The sequence below is a fragment of the Amblyraja radiata genome, chromosome 2 (assembly GCF_010909765.2).
Source record: "Amblyraja radiata isolate CabotCenter1 chromosome 2, sAmbRad1.1.pri, whole genome shotgun sequence".
Taxonomy (NCBI): Eukaryota; Metazoa; Chordata; class Chondrichthyes; order Rajiformes; family Rajidae; genus Amblyraja; species Amblyraja radiata.
In genome coordinates this window covers 62,109,080-62,131,649 of record NC_045957.1, presented here as the reverse complement: position 1 = coordinate 62,131,649, position 22,570 = coordinate 62,109,080, and the positions used below count along the sequence as shown (strand labels likewise).

General features: G+C 42.7%; 1 protein-coding gene across 2 annotated transcripts in view; it reads right to left on the bottom strand.

Moving 5' to 3' along the window:
- The window catches only part of skap2 (src kinase associated phosphoprotein 2), a 254,169-nt gene that overhangs the window by 92,658 nt on the left and 138,941 nt on the right, over positions 1-22,570 (bottom strand). For both annotated transcript variants that reach the window (XM_033047701.1, XM_033047707.1), the window contains exons 5-6: positions 2,534-2,611; positions 1,192-1,275 (exon numbers count right to left, since the gene is read on the bottom strand). In XM_033047701.1, coding sequence (XP_032903592.1) covers positions 1,192-1,275; positions 2,534-2,611 — 162 coding nt within the window. The remainder of the gene's footprint in view (positions 1-1,191; positions 1,276-2,533; positions 2,612-22,570) is intronic.

The window sequence follows — 22,570 nt, the reverse complement described above, 5'->3', positions numbered from 1 at the left end:
CTCCATCTAGGTGAGTATCATTTGCCCGTGTTTGGCCTCCCTCTAAACCTTTCCTCTCCGTGTACCTGTCCAAATGTCTCTTATATGTTATAGTACCTGCCTCAACTACCTCCTCTGGCTGCTCATTCCTTATACCCACCGCAATGTGTGAAAACTTTGCCCCTCATGTTCCTATTAAATCTTTCCTCTTTCACGTTAAACCTATGTCCTCTGGTTCATGTTTCCCCTTATGTAGGTAGAAGACTTAGTGCATTCACCCTCTCAATTCCCCTCAGTGTATCAATGTTATACACTTCTATAAGATCGCCCCTCAGCCTCCTGCGCTCCAAGGAATAAAGTCCCAGTTTGACCAATCTCTCCCTGTAGCTTTGGCCCTCAAGTCTTGGCAACCTTCTCATAACCTTCTGATAAATTCTCTACACTCCTTACAATTTAATCCTCAAGCCATCCTTTCAATAATTTCAGATAACCAGTTTTTCCTGTTTGTGTCAGAACTGGCCAGTTCTGGCATTTTATTCTGCTCATCACAATTCTATGTTGTTTGTGTTCTGCTCTCTTTTATCTTCCTGTGTTTACTTCTCTTCCAGGCTGAAGAGCTGTGAATAACAGTGATTCACTTCCCTCTCTCAAACAGCACCAACAGCATTTGTATTATCCGGAGGTCTCTAACCTACTACAATATTCCTTTTATAGGCACAAAAAGCTGGAGTAACTCTGCGGGTCAGACAGCATTTCTGAAGAAAATAAATAAGTGACGTATCTGGTCGAGACCCTTCTTCAGACAATTCTTCCAGCATCTGCAGTTCCTTCCTACACAATATTCCTTTTGTTCTCTTCACCACACCGCCCCCACTTCCCTTCTCTGCAATTTAAACAAACTCATCCTCTTGTTTTTCGAGTTCTGATAAGTCGTCAAGCTGAAGCGTTAACTCTGTTTCTCTCTTGACAGATGCTGCCATGTATTTCCAGCTTTTTTTGTTTTATTGTTCTGCTTTCTAGCATGCACATAGTATCAGAATGATGTAGGAATGCATAGTTCAGATTTTAAAACAATATTGCCAAATCCAACAATAATGTTGGTGCTTGCTATGTCTATCGATAAGAATAATTTTGATCACTTAATAGTCAATGTCAAGAAATTAACTCCAAATGTTAATATTTGATTTCATTCTGGTCTCAAGAAAATATTACCTTTTTCTGTTCCGTAGTAATAGAAAATGTTGTTGTTTAGTACACACCACCGTTTCTGCCATTCTGATCCAAAAAAACTATGATCTAAAATGAACACAAACCAATTGTTGTAGTTACATGGAAATGAACATGTCATTGATCCATACAGCACAGAAAATAACCCCTCAACCCAACATGTCCATACCAACCATGCCTCGTCTAAGCTACTCCCATTTACCTATATTTAGTCCTTACCCCTCTAAACCTCTTCTATCCTGCCTTAATGTCTTTTAAATATTGTTATTGTAACTGCCTCAATTACTTCCCCAGGCAACTCATTCCATTTACCCACCTCCCTCTATGTGAAAACATTGCCCCCTTGCTTCCAATTAAATCTCCTTCCTCTTTAGGCAAGAGGCAAGTGATTAAAGATGTTTTTATATTGTAAATAAATATCAAAGAGTATTTATTTGTACTGAGCAAATATTAAAAACATTTGTATTAGCAAAATGGGGCAGATAGAAACTGGGAAAAGTCACATAAGATTTGGCATTGTTTGCTTCAATGTCATATGGTTAAACATTGAGGATTCAACTTAACCAGACTGTCACAAATCATTTGTCGTCCTCGACACTGCTGAATAAGAAGGGAAAAGATTAGAAAGGTTTTCTACCACATTGTCACACCTGTAAGCTCCATCAGCGGTTACAGGCAGCTCCTCCCATCTTAACCCTGCCATGGACAGGATTTCTTTAACTTCTGAAGGTGGATCTGCTGTTTTGAGCAATATACACTTTCTCAGGATGAATAATGAATGCAAACTGGTGGCAGTTCTAGAATGTCTGTCATTCTTTTAATCTGTAGGGCGATAAAGGCCTAGCTGTCAGCAAGTTTTCCTCAGACATGATGTACAACCAGAAAACTATTGCTTCAATGTGAGCAATAGTGTTTCCACCTCAAATTATATCAGTTTTTTGAATCTTCAATGTACTGACAATCTGTCATCACTTTCCCCCTATTGTTTGTTCTATGTTGATCTAATGTTGATTTAGTATAACTTAGAAATGCTGAAGTTGTAACCTGCTTCAAACGTAAGCAGTCTGAAATGAAACCGTACATTTTACATGCAAATTCCAAAGTGAATAGCGATGAATGCTGATGTGCAGATATAGGGTTCTTCGTGCTGTTGCAGCAAGTTTTTCAGGAATTATTTCTGAGTGCACTTTATGGTCAATTTAAATAAGTACACATGCAAAATGGTTTCCATGATGCTCACAATGTAAAATTTTGTTGTAAAACATGTACATTTGGAATTAATAAACACTGATACCATAGATATATAATCTAATATAAAACAATTTACCTTTTCGACGCTTTTCCAAATACCCAGCCTTCAGAATTTGATTTAGTTCCTGTGCAGGTATTGGAGGGGAACGTTGAACTATAAAGGAATAAAGATATATCTTAAACATTGTTCCACAAATAATAATTTTAGTTCTACTTGCATTTATCCATCCACATTGCACAAGATTGTTTAGTATAGATAGCAACAGATTGGTTACCACGATTAAATGCAATTACTGATAAAACTACGATCTGCACCAAATAAAACAAACTGAAAAATATTGTTAATTTTTTCAATTGATTTTGTCTTGAAAAGTCAAGTAAAGGCAGTAAACGAGAAATGGAAAAAAGAAAAATTCAATTGTATCCGACATTCAAGAAGCTACAAAACGTAGATGCAGGCCTCATTAATTTGTAGATGCGAGAATGAATCTCAGGATCAGTTTAACTTTCTGGATGTTAAGTTTTTGGCCAATTTAATGTAAGAAATATTGCAAAATACCAGCTTGATACAGTGTTTTGCAGTCACATCTAGAAATCTTGTAAATGAGACTGAGGTGCCCCATCATCCACCGTTGCACCTCGCCTATTATTCTTCATCAGACACTCTACCTTTCATGCTCAAAGCAAACTGAATGGACTTAAATTTCTCCATCAACTGCAAGAGGATTTACGATTTACATATCCGATGTTTGACATTTCATTCTGAAAAGCTATGTATCAAGGCTAAAAAAGTACAAAAGATTTATTTGGAGGAACTTGTGTTCCATATAGCGAAAGAGACAGTTTCCTGAGAAAGTATGCGTGTTTTTTGCAATGGTCCTGATTCTGCAGAATGATACTACTGGATCCTTGACATCCTCATTGGCAGACCTCAATCAATGCAGAACAGTAATAACATTCCCTCCTCATTGACCATCGACACAGGTGCACCTCAAGGCTGGGTGCTTGGCCCCTTGCTCCACTTTATTTAGACCTAGGACTGTGTGGCTAAGCACAGCTCCAAAGCTATCTATAATCTCACTGATGAGACCACTGTGGTTGGCTGAATCACAGGAGGTGATGACTCAGTGTACAGGAGAGAGATAGAACACCTGGTTGAATGTGTCACAACAACCCCTCGCTCAATGTCACAAACCAATCATTGACTTTAGAAAGGGTTGGGAGACCTTGCACCAGTTTTCAATGGTGGATCGGTGGTGGAGAGAGTTGGCAGCTTTAAATCCGTTCATCAACATCTGTGTTGAATGTCCTGGACCCAGCGCATAGACGTAATCACAAAGAATATGCTCTAGTGTCTCTACTTACCCAGAAGTTTAAAAAGATTTGGCATGTCACCAGATACTCAAATGTCACCAAATACAACAAACTTCGATAGGTGTACTGTACAAGTTTTCTTGACAGGTTGTATCAAAGGAATGCAGGAGGCTACAGGGAGCGGTGGGGACTCAGCCATTATGGGCACAGCCGTCTTCATTATCAAAGACAGCTACATGTGGTGCTGCCTCAAAAACGTAGCGTCCATCTTCAAAGATCCCCACAATCCATGCCATGTCCTCTGCTCACTACTACTCTCAGACAGGAGGTACAGAAGCCTGAAGTCACATACCACCAGGTTTAGGAACATCTACTTTCCTACAATTATCAGGTTCCTGAACCAATCTGCCCATTCCTAGTCCCACCTTGGCAATGGAAGTCTATGGACCACATCTTGCACTTTGTTGATGCCTTCTTTTACTTTATGTTTTGAACTAATGTCTTGTTTTATGGCATATTTTATTCTTTTCACTGCCTTGCAGAAGTTATGTAATTTATGTACAATTATATTTTTGTGTTTTGCCTGAGTCTAGGTGCCTGTGATGCTTTTGCAAGCAAGATTTTCAATTTACCCATACCTCACTATATTTGTGCACATGACAATAAATGACTTGATTCATAACTGTCAAAGATTATAACGGTTTACCCAAGTCATTATTTCAAGAATAAATATCTTTCCCTCTCAACCCCATTTATCAGGCCTTTCTCCTGCATTTCTGCTGTTTGAATCCAAAGCAATAACTATTTTAATGTATAAAATAGTTATTTTCTATATAATTTAAAAAAAACTCTTAAAATGCAGCCCTATCACACTGATATTTAGCTGATATTTGTTGGAAAAGAAAAAGGTTTTCAATGAGTGCATTTGGCCCAAAAGCCACAACTCAGAAAGATGACCCCCAAATCTTTAAATGGCCATTTAGAGCACATAATCTGTCAAAGAGCTCCAGTAAAAAGAGAAATAGAATATTAAAATCACATCTTATTGAAATTGTGTCAAGATGTATCACCAGTTCAGAGTTTGATTATTAATTCAGTTAATATTAATTTCATTTGATCACTATGTAATTTTATATGCTTTGACTATTCACTTTGATTGTATTATCAATTAATTTATAAGTTCACCAATGTCCTTTGGGGAAGGAAATTTGTCATGCACCGAGTCTAGTCTATATATGACTTCAGACACAAAGAAATGACTCTGAACTGTCCATTGAAATTGTCCAGTTAGTCACAGTTCAAGAACAATTAATGATAAGCAATATATGCTGGCTATACTAGGAATGCCGACATTCCGCAAAAAAACATAAACTTTCCAAACTATAAATAAAAGCATAAATGATTAAACAATCCCATTTCAGTATTTTGAATTACCAATTTTTACTGTTGAATGGCTAAATAAAGTTTTGATGGCCTTTATAAATTTCAAACAGTTAGAGTAAACAGGGCACAGTTCCAGAGCAGTTCTATCAAATGGAATAACAACACAGATAAACTGATAATGGTATCAGGTCATGAGGAACACAACATTGGGAAGATAACAGGTAAGGCTACACAACAATGTCTCCAATTTATTTCTGCTTTTGTTTCAAGACTCTAAATTTAATTTATAGATTTCACATATAAAAACAGACATAGAAGTCATGTGCTAAATTAGCTAGGAATACAGGACAGAAACAGAGGACAGGAACATTATTTTCAGCCCAACCAGGTTATTAATGTTCCAATTAACATGGCAATCTAAATAGTATGGGGACAGTTACAATTAGAAAATGGCTTATCATGTGATAAGAGATTTGCCAACCTTTAGGCACCAGTCAGCAGCTTAATGGAATACTCTCCATTTAGCTGAATGAGTGTAGCTCCAAAAACAGCCAAAGAAAACAATTACAACTGCATGAGTAAGAGTCATCATACCAAGAGCAAATTGAGACTTATGGTATCCCAGGAAAGTAGTCCAGATTTGTAGTGAATAAGCTGCTTTGTTGAGGAAGTTATGGCAGAAATGGTATTGTTCAGTAGATCATCACAGCAGAGAAATATCTGAAGGTACTTAAAGTAACATACAGCTACTTTAAGTAATTGCGTACAGTTTTGGCCTTCTAATCTGAGGAAAGACATTCTTGCCATAGAGGGAGTACAGAGAAGGTTCACCAGACTGATTCCTGGGATGTCAGGACTTTCATATGAAGAAAGACTGGATAGACTCGGCTTGTACTTGCTAGAATTTAGAAGATTGAGGGGGGATCTTATAGAAACTTACAAAATTCTTAAGAGGTTGGACAGGCTAGATGCAGGAAGATTGGTCCCGATGTTGGGGAAGTCCAGAACAAGGGGTCACAGTTTAAGGATAAAGAGGAAATCTTTTAGGACTGAGATGAGAAAAACATTTTTCACACAGAGAGTGGTGAATCTCTGGAATTCTCTGCCAGAGAAGGTAGTTGAGGCCAGTTCATTGGCTATATTTAAGAGGGAGTTAAATGTGGCCCTTGTGGCTAAAGGTATCAGGGGGTATGGAGAGAAGGCAGGTACAGGATACTGAGTTGAATGATCAGCCATGATCATATTGAATGGCGGTGCAGGCTCGAAGGGCCAAATGGCCTACTCCTGCACCTATTTTCTATGTTTCTATGTTTCGATAACAAAGAAACTATTCCTGATATTGATAATCGACAACTATTCCCTATATTGATATATTGATATCGACAACAAGAGCAAGGAAAAACAAAGCAAGGATTCAAATCGAGAGGTAACATGCTCCTTAGTATCTGAAACAAATACAATGCTGGAATCAAGTAGATATCTGTGGAGGTCAAACTAACCAAGGACGCCAATCATTACAGGTTCATCCATGTTCATGTAAAACTGTGAAGCTTGAAATTTATTTTAGAAATGTTCCTAATTCCGCTAAAAGGTAATTGATCTACTTTCCTCTCCACAGATGTTGCATGCAGTTGTGGTTTCCACACTACAGAAAGGATGTGGTTATGCTAGAGAGAGTATAGAGGAGATTCATTAGGATGGTGCCCGGATTGGAGGACTTTAGTTGTAAAGAGAGATTGGATAGACTGGGCTTATTTTTTCTGGAGCAAAGAAAGCTGAGGGTATGACCTGATAGGAGGTATATAAAATTATGAAAGGCATATATAAGGTAGGTAGTCAGAATCTTTCCCACACGCTATGGGTATCAAAAACAAGAAGGCATCGGTTTAAAGTGAGGAAGGAGATTTAAAGAGCATCTGAGGGAAAAGTTTCATTTTGTACAAAAGGTGGTTGATAATTAGAACATGCTGCAAGTGGAGGTTGTGTAATCATTTGCAATTACTTTATCCAGGAACCATTAAAAACATTAATAGACAAAGCATAGAAAGATACAGACCTAATGTGGACAAATGAAAGTATAGATGGGCAAAACGGTCAGCATAGATGTAGTAGTCCGAAAGGTCCATTTCAGTGCTGTATGATTCTATGATTAGACCATAAGGCTCATTGTGTGCATGCTGGCTGACTAAAAATAAAACTACTCATCCATGATTTTCATAGACAAGCTTGAGCAGTACCATCCAGACGGATGCAATGGAGGAAAATGGTGTATGTGGATTTGAGGTCAGTTGAGAGGAATGGGATATGATAATTTACCATAGTTATGATTGTAAATAATATAATTTGTGACTTTAATAAGAGATATTTCACTACTGTAGTGGAAACAAAGCCAAAGAATTGAGAGAAAAATAGAATTATTTTAGCATTAACAAATTAATTACCAGCAATTCCATGTAACATGAACAATAAAGGTTCAATACAGAAAAAAGGGAGTGATGTTATCTCTAGATCTCAAACAAAGAAAATGTTAGGATTGTACACTGCAATCCATAATCATACTTATATTAAACTTCATACAGGAACTTTATCATTCTTTCATTCAGGATGACATCTATTTCAAATAGAACAGACACTTTGTTTTGTTTTGCATTTAAAGCCAGGTCTTAAAATATCTATAGCAAAGCTTTAATATGAATATTGAACAGTTAAGGCATTATGGTTCATGGCCCGGCATACAGGTTAAATAAACATTAGCACATGCTCTGTCATTTTTGTTCTAAGTAGAGGATAAGTAATCAATATTTTCAAGGGTTGCTAAATCCTCAATAAAACCTATTGTTCAGCGAGAGAAGTGTTTGTCCAATTTGCACAGTTAATCCTTTCATCTAGCCAAGTGCTTCATTTATTCCAACCTCGTTCAAACCTTGGAGCAGATTTGCTCATCTTTACATGCTAAACATGCTCTGACAATTTAAGCACCATATAATTGTCAGGGGAACCTGCCTCAACATCAGTCTGTTCTATGCAAGTCAGCACAACATTCAGGAAATCAAGCTTTGTCTTTGGTTTCAACTTCATTATACCACAAAATCTGCTGAGTGTCATTTCTTGAATCAAGTAAATTTTTAAAAATGTATAACTACACATACATAATTCCCCCTGAAAGGGAAATAATATATTGTATAATTTATGTTGCTCTATTTATGATGCACATATTCTAATGGAAGTTAAAATATATTAGTATTTTTGTACTATCTAAAAGCTAGTCCAGCAATTCACTTTTTATGTTGTATGCAATTCCATGTTGTTTGAAATAGGTATATTTAGGTAAATGTTTCAGGATTAGATTGTCCATGACTATAACATTCTCTGCATCTATCAAATCAAATATGCGATAATGCATTTCCCTTATTCTAATTTCCACACAACCATGCTGCTAACATGGTTGTACTGCTGGTTCATAAGTTAAACAAAGAATCAAGCTTTAACTTATAAGTAGACTTTCATAAACAAACTGGGGTGGGAGATTGCAACCTTCACATGGTCTGCACTGTTTCGACAAATGCAATCAACCTGGCTTGCACAATCAAATAAGATCAAATAGAACAAGTTGTCCTACAACTTTTGGCTGTGCACGCCATGCACAAGAAGAAGAAGATAAACAAACTAAATAACTGGAAAACAAACCCAGCAAAACAGTTAATATACGCTGTACTTGAACCAAATTGCTAAAAATTCATTAAATAATTCAGTTAATAGTATAAACATAAAACAACATTTATAACAGACGCAGAACCTAATTCCGTTGCTCCATTAATAAAAAAAACATAAAGACTGCTTGACAAATGCTGCTTTTCTGCCTGTATAACCACAGATCATATAGCTCTTAAGCAACTATTTAATGTCATTACATCACAAAACACACTGTAGCTCTCATGTGTAGTTACTAGCACTAATCCTTATTTCTTCAAGTCAATGAACAGGTTCAGTGACAAGGCCAGGTGAAACAGCAGCAGTCTTCCTTGAGTAGACACCAGTCCTTCAGAAGAAAATGCAAATATTAGAACTAGGCCACCTGACATGTTCAAAGTAACTTGTCTCTTTCATGCCGATTGATTCTAAGCCTTCCCTCACCTTAAATTTTAGTCTCTAAACCTTTTCATTAAATTACCTTTCTAAAGGTACTGCACCATGCCAATGCACTTGCAGCAGCAGCAGCAGCCTTGATACATCTTTTACCAACAAGCTGTTGTTTAGCTACAAAGTTAAATAATAAGTAGAAGACAGAACCAACAAGGTGAAAGAAGAAATGGAGTGATGTGAAGACCATCAACTGCCCGCTCCCTGGGAAGTGTTGTAGAACAGAGGGATACAATTACATAGATCCCTGAAAGTAGCACCATAAGTAGGTAGGGTTACAAAAAAGGCTTTTTGTATATTGGCCTTCGTCAGTTAGGATACTGAGTATACAAGTTGGGATGTTATGTTACATTTGTACAAGATGATGGTAAGGTTGTGTTCAGTTTTGGTCACCCTATATAGCAAGGATGTCATTAAGCTCGAAAGAGTGCAGAGAAGATTTATGAGGATATTGCCAGGAATCGTGGGCCTGAGCTATAGGGAAAGGTTGGGCAGGCTGGGATTTTATTCCTTGGAGCACAGAAGGCATGGGGTGATTGTGTGGAGGTGTATAAAATCATGAGGAGATAGAGTGAATTCAAAGAGTTTTGTACCCAGGGTTAGGGAATCAAGAACCAGAGGACATTGGTTTCAGGTGAGAGGGGCAAGATTTAATAAGAATCTGAGGGACAATGTTTTCACTCAGAGGGAGATGAGTACAGTAAACCCTCGTTTTAACGGACCCCTTTATAACAGATGGTAGACAAAAGTGCTGGAGAAACTCAGCGGGTGCAGCAGCATCTATGGAGCGAAGGAAATAGGCAACGTTTCGGGCCGAAACCCTTCTTCAGACTGATGTAGGGTGTGGAGGGGGCGGGGAGAAGCCTCCCCACCCCCCCGCCCTACATCAGTCTACCTTTGATTTTCCAGCATCTGCAGTTCCTTCTTAAACCCTTTATAACAGATTTCGGATATAACAGACGAACCTGGGACCCACCCCCGCCTCGCACCTTCTCCCTGGCCGCATATAGCTCTGGCTTCTGGCATCACCCCCGACTCGCAGGGTGTACCAGTGAGCCCTTCTTTACCTACTACACAGTCTGTTGACATGGCTGTTGTTGTGGCTCCCATTGTAGCCTTTGAGAACAGCACTTTCTTCAGACCACCACCACCGACAGGATGTGCTCGGTTACTGTGGTGTTCCCACCCCTCCCACCTACTACTGCTTACTGTTGTCCGTTGCTTTGTCCGCACCTCGCTCGAACGCTAACCTAAACTAGCTTTCTAAAGTAAACTGCATTGGAATTGATATATGGTTCGCACGTGTTCCTGGATACAGTGAAAAGCTGTTTGTGTGCTATCCAGTTAAGTCATACCATACAAGAGTATAATCAAGCCATGCTGAAGTACAACAGGTAGTGCAAAAAGAAAAATAGCCAGAGTTCAGAATGTAATGCTACAGCATTATAGTGTTTCAGCTCCAGAGAGAGTGCAGATTAAAAAAGTACAATGGCACAGTGAGGTAGACTGGGAGAGCCTGCCTCACTGTAATGAGATATGATACACCCTCATCCTATGAGAGGTCTGTTCAGAAAACACCAAGAAAGAAGCTCTTTTGTGTTTGAGAACATTTGGATCGAAGTTCCAAAATAGGAACTTATGCACCTGCTAATTTTACTTTCTAATTAAATTCATTTGTCCCAATGCCAAAGATTTCTCAACAAAAACCTAATTCTTTCCATTATCTCACTACATCAACATGTTTCTTCTCATAACCACAGAAAATAGTGAAAATACTTAGCAGGTCTGGCATTATTTGTGAAGAGACAAAGTTAACCCTGTGTCAGAATTGGAAACAAAAAAAGCTAGTATTAAGCACTGGAAAAGGTTCGATGGGTAGATAGATTAAAGGGAATATTGGTGATTGGATGAGGCCAGGGTTGCTTTGGGGATAACCAAAATGAATCTTCAAGTATGAATGTTCAAGTCAAATTCATTAATTTTGGAAAAAAATCAGTGGTTAGAAGTATGGTGGGATGTAGGTATTGAGAAAGAATCAGGGAAAAGTAAAAGAGTAAAGGGCCTCACTCCTGCTCTAAAGAAGAGTCCTGACCTGAAACGTTATCTGTCCATTCCTTCCACAGTTGCTGCCTGTCCACCGAGTTCAACCAGCACTTTGTTTTGCTCAAGATTCCAGCATCAGCAGTTCTTTGTGTCCCCACTTTGATCTTTCTGTGTGCAGCCCAATGCAAGCATGAGGAGCAACATCTCCCTTCCATCTGGGCACGTTGTAGCTTTCAGGACAGAGGACTTCAAGACTCAGTATAAAATTATCCTGCTTTAGGTAATTCCCTTATTTCTGCCTGTATGTACTATTTCTGTCACCATTTGCCTTTGTTCTTCCTTTTTAATATTGTCTGACCTGCTGATGCACTATTTCCTTACGATTAGAAACACATTATATAGAGACATAAAAACATACAGCCGACAGGAACTTCTGGACTTCGGTTCCTGCGGCTGCAACAACTTTCTGGGCGATCTCTGTCTCGCTCCTGAGCTCGTTAGAGCAACGGAGCACCGGAGCAGCGGGGCTGGAGAACGCCAGCGGAGCCGCGGGGCTGGAGAACGCCAGCGGAGCCGCGGGGCTGGAGAACGCCAGCGGAGCCGCGGGGCTGGAGACCGCCACCGGAGACGCGGAGCTGGAGACCGCCAAATGGAGTAGCGGGGCTGGAGAACGCCAGCGGAGCCGCGGGGCTGGAGAACGCCAGCGGAGCCGCGGGGCTGGAGAACGCCAGCGGAGCCGCGGGGCTGGAGAACGCCAGCGGAGCCGCGGGGCTGGAGAACGCCAGCGGAGCCGCGGGGCTGGAGACCGCCAAATGGAGTAGCGGGGCTGGAGAACGCCAGCGGAGCCGCGGGGCTGGAGAACGCCAGCGGAGCCGCGGGGCTGGAGAACGCCAGCGGAGCCGCGGGGCTGGAGAACGCCAGCGGAGCCGTGGGGCTGGAGACCGCCACCGGAGCCGCGGAGCAACAGAACACCAGCGTGCACCAAGCCAGCTCGGCCGACCGGAAGCACCAACAGACGGCGACGCGTACGAAAGCACTGCCGGGGACGCAGAGGTGGGTTAAAGGCCAGGTTAGAGCTAGTCCCACACAGGCTAGCGATTCCTAGCCTTTTCCTCACCAACGTGCGCTCACTGGCAAACAAAATGGACGAACTCCGGATAAGGATCACCTCCCACAACTGGATCAAAGACTGCAACATCCTGATCTTCACGGAAACTTGGCTCAACATCGACGTTCCTGATAGCGCCATCCAGCTAACGGGGCGTCATTTACTCCGAGCGGACAGGACGACAGACTCCGGTAAGACCAGAGGTGGGGGTCTGTGCATCTATGTAAATAAAGCATGGTGCACGGACTCCACCATCATCGAGAGTCACTGCTCAGCTAACCTTGAGCTCCTCTTGGTTAGATGCAGACCGTTCTATCTGCCCAGAGAGTTTACCTCCATTGTTGTGACTGCAGCCTATATTCCTCCTGATGCTAATGCCAAGCTTGCAATGAAAGAGCTGCATACTGCCATTAGCAAACAACAGACGCACAACCCCGAGGCAGCCTTCATTGTTGCGGGTGACTTCAATCACTCCAACCTGAAGACTGTACTCCCCAAATTCCACCAACATGTCTCCTTCGCCACTAGAGTAGACAAGACACTGGACAAAGTCTACACTAACATGGCTGAAGCTTACAAAGTCGTCCCCCTCCCCCACCTTGGTCAGTCTGATCACCTCTCATTGTTCCTGCTCCCTAAGTACTCCCCACTCATCAGACGGGTTAAACCCACTGTGAGGACAGTTAAAGTCTGGTCAGAGGAAGCGGACTCCACACTTCAGCAGTGTTTTGGAAACACTGACTGGAAGGCGTTTGCAGCCCAGGCCACCCTTGACTCCCACACAGACATTGATTCCTACACATCCTCTGTTCTGGACTTTATAAACTCCACCATCAATAGTGTCACCTCCCTCAAACGGGTGACCATATTCCCGAATCAGAAGCCATGGATGAACAGCGAGGTCAGGCTACTGCTGAAAGCACGGGACACCGCTTTCAGGTCAGGCGATGCTCGAGCCTACAGTTCATCCAGGGCTAACCTGAAGAGGGGCATCAAGAAGGCCAAGCACTGCCATAAGCTCAGGATTGAGGAGCACTTCAACAACAACTCCGACCCCCGACGCATGTGGCAAGGCATCCAGGCCATCACGGACTATAGACCCACCAACACCACCCCCACATCCAGCGACGCCTCCTTCCTTGAGGAGCTTAACCACTTCTATGGCCGCTTCGACAGGGACAATCTAGAGACAGCTATCAAGGCTGTGCTCCCTGCTGATCACCAACCCCTCACACTCACCCCTTACGATGTGTACGTGGCACTGAGTAGGACTAATGCACGTAAGGCTGCTGGCCCTGACGGCATCCCCGGGCGCGTCCTCAGGGCCTGTGCTGCGCAGCTGACAGACGTCTGGACTGACATATTCAACCAGTCACTTGCCCAAGCAGTTGTCCCCACGTGCCTTAAAACCACCTCCATCGTGCCGGTGCCAAAACACTCCACTGCGGCAAGCCTCAACGACTTCCGCCCAGTTGCACTTACTCCCATCATCACCAAGTGCTTCGAGAGGCTGGTCCTGGCACACCTCAAAGGCTGCCTATCCCCCACATTGGATCCCTATAAGTTTGCCTACGGCAAGAACAGGAGTACGGAGGATGCCATCTCAACGGCACTTCACTCCGCCCTCTCCCACCTCGACAACAGAGACACTTACGTAAGAATGCTGTTCATCGATTACAGCTCAGCATTCAACACCATTATACCCTCTAAACTGATCACCAAACTCGGTAACCTGGGCATCGACCCCTCCCTCTGCAACTGGATACTGGACTTTCTAACCAACAGACCCCAGTCTGTTAGGTTAGACAAGCACACCTCTTCAACCCTCACCCTGAACACAGGCGTTCCACAGGGCTCTGTGCTGAGCCCCCTCCTCTACTCCCTCTTCACCTACGACTGCACACCTGTACATGGTACTAACACCATCATCAAGTATGCAGATGATACAACGGTGATTGGCCTCATCAGCAACAATGATTAGTCGGCCTATAGGGAGGAGGTCCAGCTCCTAGCAGCATGGTGCGCTGACAACAACCTGGCCCTTAACTCCAAGAAGACCAAGGAGTTCATTGTAGACTTCAGGAAGTCTAGGGGCGGCACGCACACCCCCATCCACATCAACGGGACGGAGGTGGAACGTGTGTCCAGCTTCAGGTTCCTGGGGGTCAACATCTCCGATGACCTCTCTTGGACCCACAATACCTCAACTCTGGTCAAGAAGGCTTACCAGCGTCTCTTCTTCCTGAGGAGACTGAAGAAGGTCCATCTGTCTCCTCAGATTCTGGTGAACTTCTACCGCTGCACCATCGAGAGCATCCTTACCAACTGTATCACAGTATGGTATGGCAATTGCTCTGTCTCCGACCGGAAAGCACTGCAGAGGGTGGTGAAAATTTCCCAACGCATCACCGGTTCCTCGCTCCCCTCCATTGAGTCTGTCCAAAGCAAGCGTTGTCTGCGAAGGGCGCTCAGAATCGCCAAGGACTGCTCTCACCCCAACCATGGACTGTTTACCCTCCTACCATCCGGAGGCGCTACAGGTCTCTCCGTTGCCGGACCAGCAGACGTCTTCCCTGCGACGTCACACTACTCAACAATGTACCTCGGTGACTGCCAATCACCCCCCCCCCCCCCGACACTCCTCCCACAGGAAAAACACTATGACTGTATGCATGTAAATAGATTTATTGAAATCATATTCTATGTTGCTCTTCCAGGGAGATGCTAACTGCATTTCGTTGTCTCTGTACTGTACACTGACAATGACAATTAAAGTTGAATCTGAATCTGAATCTAAATCTGACATAGAAAAATAGGTGCAGGAGTAGGCCATTCGGCCTTTCGAGCCTGCACCGTCATTCAATATGATCATGGCTGATCATCCGACTCAGTATCCTGTACCTGCCTTCTCTCCATACCCCCTGATCCCTTTCGCCACAAGGGCCACATCTAACTCCATCTTAAATATAGCCAATGAACTGGCTTCAACTACCTTCTGTGGCAGAGAATTCCACAGATTCACCACTCTCTGTGTAAAAAAAATTTTTCTCATCTCGGTCCTAAAAGACTTCCCCCTTATCCTTAAACTGTGACCACTTGTTCTGGACACCCCCAACATCAGGAACAATCTTCCTGCATCTAGCCTGTCCAACCCCTTAAGAATTTTGTAAGTTTCTATAAGATCCCCCCTCAATCTTCTAAATTCTAGCGAGTACAAGCCGAGTCTATCCAGTCTTTCTTCATATGAAGACCATCCCAGGAATCAGTCTGGTGAACCTTCTCTGTACTCCTTCTTTGGCAAGAATGTCTTTCCTCAGATTAGGAGACCAAAACTGTACGCAATACTCCAGCTGTGGTCTCACCAAGACCCTGTACAACTGCAGTAGAACCTCCCTGCTCTTATACTCAAATCCTTTTGCTATGAATGCTAACATACCATTCGCTTTCTTCACTGCCTGCTGCACCTGCATGCCTACTTTCAATGACTGGTGTACCATGACACCCAGGTCTCGTTGCATCTCCCCTTTTCCTAATCGGCCACCATTCAGATACAAGTCTACTTTCCTGTTTTTGCCACCAAAGTGGATAACCTCACATTTATCCACATTATAATGCATCTGCCATGCATTTGCCCACTCACCCAGCTTATCCAAGTCACCTTGCAGCCTCCTAGCATCCTCCACACAGCTAACACTGCCCCCCAGCTTCGTGTCATCCGCAAACTTGGAGATGTTGCATTCAATTCCCTCATCCAGATCAAATCTAGATCCAGATATAGACCTGATAGAATATATTACCAATCTTCTACCCATCCCTCCCCTGCATTCCATGCTGCAGAAAATGAACTTGCTTTCCCTCATTCTGGTAGTGTCCTTAACATTAAATATTTATGTTCTTTCCCTTTCCATGCTGTCTGATCTCCGACGGCATTTCCAGTATTTTCTACTTTGAATACAAATTTCCAGCAATTGCAGTTTATGATTTTCAAAGAAAGAAGTCATCTGTTGGAATGCCTAATATGGTGGAATAATGTCGAAAAGCTTTGAGATAGAGTGCATTGGTGTAATTGCAGAGAGAGGTCAAGAGAGCACATGTGCCAATGCGAATGAGAACACGGCATTGAGAAACGCTGTATAATTTAAAAATATCTCAGATCCTAGGTGGGTCTGAATTGTGAAAAATGGGGTTTAAGGTGAAATCCATGTGATTTTACTGGGGCTATTTGCTGTCACACTTGGTCAAAGGTTGTTTTGGAGTCAATGGCAATCAACGCCACGTGAACTTATTCAGCTCTTTGGTCCATCATTGGACTAAGGCTGTAGGAATTCAGCTGCATCATCGATGCGGCTGGATGATCCGGCAGTGCCGACAACAGATGGGATAGCACCTCCAAGGTCCTGATGGAGACAGTCAAAGACGCAAAGCTGCGGCCTAAATTGACAGGAGGATGCAAGTGCCATATCTTACTAGAACAGCTTGACTGGAGGCATAACTATCTCTGAAGTGTGGGGCATCAGTACAATATACTCTGTCCCAGAGCCTTTGGCATGGAATCCCTGCCCTGGAAGACGGCCCGGGTGATTCCTGTGGCGTAGGAGGGAGGGACAGATCACACTTGTGCCAAGTACAGCAGCCCCGAGAGCACCTCGCACCTGATAACCAAATTTTTCTCCGTTGTAGAGAGGGAGCACTGCTTCCCAGTTCCAGTTTCTTCCCCACCTTGGCTCTCCGCTCCAGCCAGTTCTTCTCACACGCCTCCACCCCCCCCCCCCCCCCCCCCCCCCCAAACCAGATCCCCAGCACCTTCAAGAAGTCAGGCTTGATGGTGAAGGGGATGGAAGATCGGTCGGGCCATTTGCCACAAAGCATAGCCTCGCTCTTCCTGCGTTTCACTCTGGCTCCCGTGGCTGACAGAAACTGGTCGCAGACGCTAATCAATCTGCGGACCGACCCTGGATCCGAGCAGAAGACGGCGACATGGTGCATGTACAGGGAGGTTTTAACCTGAGTGCCCCCAGTGCCTGGCAATGTCACTCCTCTTATGCTCACGTCCTTCCTAATGGACTCGGCAAAAGGTTCAATACAACAGACGAACAAGACAGGGGAGAGAGGGCAACCCTGCCTGACTCCAGACCTGACGGGGAAGCTGTCTGATTCCCACCCATTGAATTGTACTGCACTACAGATATCGATGTAGAGCAGTTGGATCCAATTCCTGATTCCCTCCCCAAAGTCCATTTCGGAGAGCACGTCCCTCATGTTACGTTTGTGATATCCTGTCGAAGGCCTTCTACTGGTCCAAGCTGACTAGGCAGGCATCCACCCATCTGTTCTGCACGTAGGCAATGGTATCTCTCAGCAGCGCCAGGCTGTCTGAGATTTTCCTGCTAGGTACAGCACAGGTTTGGATCACCCGTCCCAGAGCAGACTTGACCCGGTTGACAATGGCCTTAGACAGGATCTTGTAATTAACATTCAACAATGTGATGGGTCTCCAATTCCTTATGTCATTCATCGCCCCCTTCTTCTTGTAGATTAGGGTGATGCTGCACTTCCTCATAGAGTCTGACATGCTGCCGGCTAGAAGCATGTCGTTGTACACTTCCAGCAGGTCCGGGACGACCCAGTCCCACAGAGCCGAATGCAACTCAGCCGGTAAGCCCTCGCTTCCGGGAGTTTCACTCGAGTCAAAGGAACGGATGGAGCCAGTCAGCTCCTCTAGGGTCAGTGGTTGGCCCAGACCCTCCCGTTTTCTGTCCTCCAAGACCTCCGTGATAGAGGACAGGAAGTTCTGGGAGGCGGTGCTGTCTGTGGCCTTTCTGTCGTACAAATCCGTATAAAAGGATTTGCAGATCCTCAGCATGTCCGTCTGCAAGGATGTTACCGAGCCGTCCTTCTCTCTAAGGCTGTTCATCACTGAGCTACCCCTGTGAACCTTATGGAAGAATAAAGCGTGAGCACGTCTCATCCTGCTCCACGTGGCAGACCCTGGATCGGAAGATGATCCAGAAGTAAAGAGCCGAGCTTGCCGGCCCTTCAACTCTGTAAGTTCCTCCCTCACATCCACCCCTCTCGACTGCTCACTAGACCCCGTTGTGTATGCCTAAACCATTGTCCCTGGCCACACGTTTCAGGTACAACACTCTCTGTGTAAAAAACTTGTGCACATATCTCCTTTAAATTTTGCCCCTATTTTTAACAATTAGCCCTCTAGTGATTCTTTTTCTCCGTTCTGGGAAAAAGGTTCTGACTGTGTACCCAATATATGCCTCTTGTAGGTACACAAAAAAGCTGGATAAACTCAGCGGGTACAGCAGCAGCATCTATGGAGCGAAGGAAATAGGCAAGGTTTCGGGCCGGAACCCTTCTTCAGACTGATTGGGGGGGGGGGGAGAAGAAAGGAAAAAGGAGGAGGAGGAGCCCGAGGGCTGAGGGAGAGATAGGAAGGGGAGGAGACAGCAAGTGCTGATATGCCTCTTGTAATTGTATATGCTTCTTTCAGGTCTCCTAGTCGGAGAACGAGTGTAGGGGAGGGACAGAGAGAGAGGGAAAGCAAGGGGTATTTGGTTAGAGAAATCAACATTAATACTGCTGGGTTGTAAGCAGTCCAAGCGACATATGATGTGCTGTTCCTCCAATTTGCATAGGGCCTCATCCTTACAGTGGAGGAGGCCCAGTACAAAAAGGCCAGTATGGGATGGGAGGGGTAGTTAAAGTATTTGACAACCGGGATATCGCGGACTGAGCGGTTGACTAGGCGGAAATTAGGTAATTGAGATGGTAAAACTGCAAGCAAGACAGCAGCATTAGCAGGCATAAATTGGAGGGGGAGACACAAATAGAAGATGACTTCAAAGGGACATTGACTGATGAGCAGAATTGGCAGAAAAGTTGTCGATAAAATTCAATGCAACTTGAAGTGATACATTTTGTCAGATAGAACACGGAGAGACAGTATAACTTAAATGGCGCTATCTGAAGGTTGCACAGAAACAGAGAAACCTTGCTCTATATATTCATACATCTATTAAAGAGGCAGAACATTCTGAGAGCGCAGTTAATAAAACATATGGAACTTCGACTTCATAAACAGAGGTATGAACTATTAAACCAGTAATTAAGCCACAAATTGATTATTGTACTCACTTATGGTCATCACATTTTAGAGAAGTTACAGAAAAGATTTAGAAGAAATGTGACAGGATTGAAGGGTTTCAGCACCAAGATTAGATTGGAGATACTAGGGTTCTTCAGGGCTAAGTAGGTTGTAGGGAGATTTGATAGAGGTGTATGAGATAATGTAAGGTTTAGTAAGGATAAATTGTGAAAAGCTGTTCTCGTTGGCAGGCTGTTCAAGGACCCAGGAAAGTGTTTTCAAGAGATTACTGAGGTGATGTGAAGAAAAATGTTTGTGGCTCATTCAAGTGGCAGACTGTCAATCAAGACTTTCAGAAAGAAACCAAAAGGAATGATGGAAAGTAATTTACAGGGCTATGGAGCAAGAGCTCGAGGAAATGAGACTGATGAGCTTGCTTAATGAAGAGCTGATGGATTTTATTTGATCAAACAATCTCCTTTAGTGTGCCAATAATTCTTAGATAAAGCATGCAGTGGAAGAAAAAGACATGGAAATAAATAGAGATTGAGAAGGTGAGCAGCTGCAAAAGACAATGGAAAAAAGAAAGAGGATGATATAGAGGATGGCAGGAGGAGATTGACTTCATGGGTCCTGATATTCATGGAAAGGCAGGAAGTGATGGAAGCTTAGATTATGCAGGTGGTAAACATGGACATTTTAGAAATGTGGAGGTTCTGCTGGGTGTGAAAGTCACAGTTGAAATATCAGTGCACAAAATGCATAGTCATAGGGCTATACAGCATGGAACCAAGCCTGGTGGCCCAAATTATCCATGCCGACTAAATTGCTTAACCAAGTTGACCTGGTCATATGCTCCAAACCTTTCTTATCTATTTACCAGACTATGTGTCTTTTAAATGTTGCAATAGTATCCGCCTCTACCATTTCAGGAAGTACTTTGCATACTAATAGATCAATACAGAGTAATTAATCTAATTTCCATAATAAATAAGTAAACAATAAGTAAGCAATATTTAGAACATAGCTTGACAATGTGCTTGAGAATATATCTAAGAGTTCAGTGCCGTCCTGTTGAGGGAGAAGACATTAAGATTTTATAGAATGAAGTTTTATGCTGTATCATACAAAACTTAACACAACTATTTATAACTTAAGACAACTATTTATTACTGAGGGAGAATTTACTATAAAATACTGAAGGCCAATCAATTGATTAACTAAGAAAGCTAAAGCATAACTGTTTGCAAAGGTTTATAAAAGCAATTTTACTGTGCAAAAATAATGGATCATTGCTTAACCATTATTATTAATACCAAATTACATACTTTATTTTAATCTAGACAACATTGTACCATATTTTAACACAACAATGGTTTGTTTATAAAAAGAATGAGATACTTTAACCATAAGTTATATCTATTTGTTAGTTATATCGACTTCTTACACAAATTGGTCATTAAATCTGTTCATGTGCACTAACATAAATTAGGTTACACACTTTCAGAATTATGTAATGGCTGAATTCAAAAGGGTTCCAATTTATAAATTAAGTCAAAATGCAAGTGCCTTGGAAGATAAGCAAGATAAGCAATCTTCAGGTTAAATGGTCAAGGCACTTTTTATGGGTGGTCAGGTTTGGGGTTTGCAGAAATTAATTTAAATTATAAGTTTCACACATAGTGGCATTCAGTGACAACCAGTCACAACGGACATTCCAAAAATTGCATCCGTCTTCGAATTTTAATTAATTGAAAATCTTCAGCCGAACACCAGTATATTACCCAGTTAAAAAATGTTGGTGGGTAACACCATATGGTTATGGCTCTTAGCAGACCTTTTCCCAGTCTCCCATGGCTAAATGCACATTTTTACCAGATTAGCTGGTCTATTGAAAATCTATTCAAAAATTTAATTAATTCAGAATTTAGCATAGATCCAAAGTGTGGTGTGTGCAAATCAGCTGATAAAATGATTACAGAACTCTTACTACAGTCATGAATAAGGTGGAGAAAGTCCAAAGTACAGAACAGAATGGAGAGTCTTGCAGAGGCTTATCATCAGGTTTAAAACTGGTTACAAACTGTCCTAAGGTGAGAGGTGATGTGCATTTCAAATCTGGTTCCTCAGCTTTATGGGAAACAAACAGTCTCGTTCATTTGAAGGAGGTGGACGATCTGGATATTAAAATTAAGGTGTTGTTTATTCTATGAAATCAATATTAATTTGAAAAAATTATTACGTTTTAAATTTTATGATTATAAGATATTAATTTTAGGTGTATTTAAATTGTTCTGAAGTATTTCTAAATGTGGGTTGACAATAGACAATAGACAATAGGTGCAGGAGTAGGCCATTCGGCCCTTTGAGCTAGCACCGCCATTCAATATGATCATGGCTGATCATCTCCAATCAGTACCCCGATCCGGCCTTCTCCCCATATCCCCTGATTCCGCTATCTTTAAGAGCCCTGTCTAGCTCTTTCTTGAAAGTATCCAGAGAACCGGCCTCCACCGCCCTCTGAGGCAGAGAATTCCATAGACTCATAACTGTGTGAAAAAAAGTGTTTCCTCGTCTCAGTTCTAAATGGCTTACCCCTTATTCTTAAACTGTGGCCCCTGGTTCTGGACTCCCCCAACATCGGGAACATGTTTCCTGACTCTAGCGTGTCTAAACCCTTAATAATCTTATATGTTCCAATAAGATCCCCTCTAATCCTTCTAAACTCCAGAGTACACAAGCCCTGCCGCTCCATTCTCTCAGCATATGAGAGTCCTGCCATCCCGGGAATTAACCTTGTAAACCTACGCTGCACTCCCTCAATAGCAAGAATGTCCTTAAATTAGGGGACCAAAACTGCACACAATACTCCAGGTGTGGTCTCACTTGGACCCTATACAACTGCAGAAGGACCTCTTTGCTTCTATACTCAACTCCTCTTGTTATACAGGCCAACATGCCATTCGCTTTCTTCACTGCCTGCTGTACCTGCATGCTTACTTTGACTGATGAACAAGGACCCCCAGATC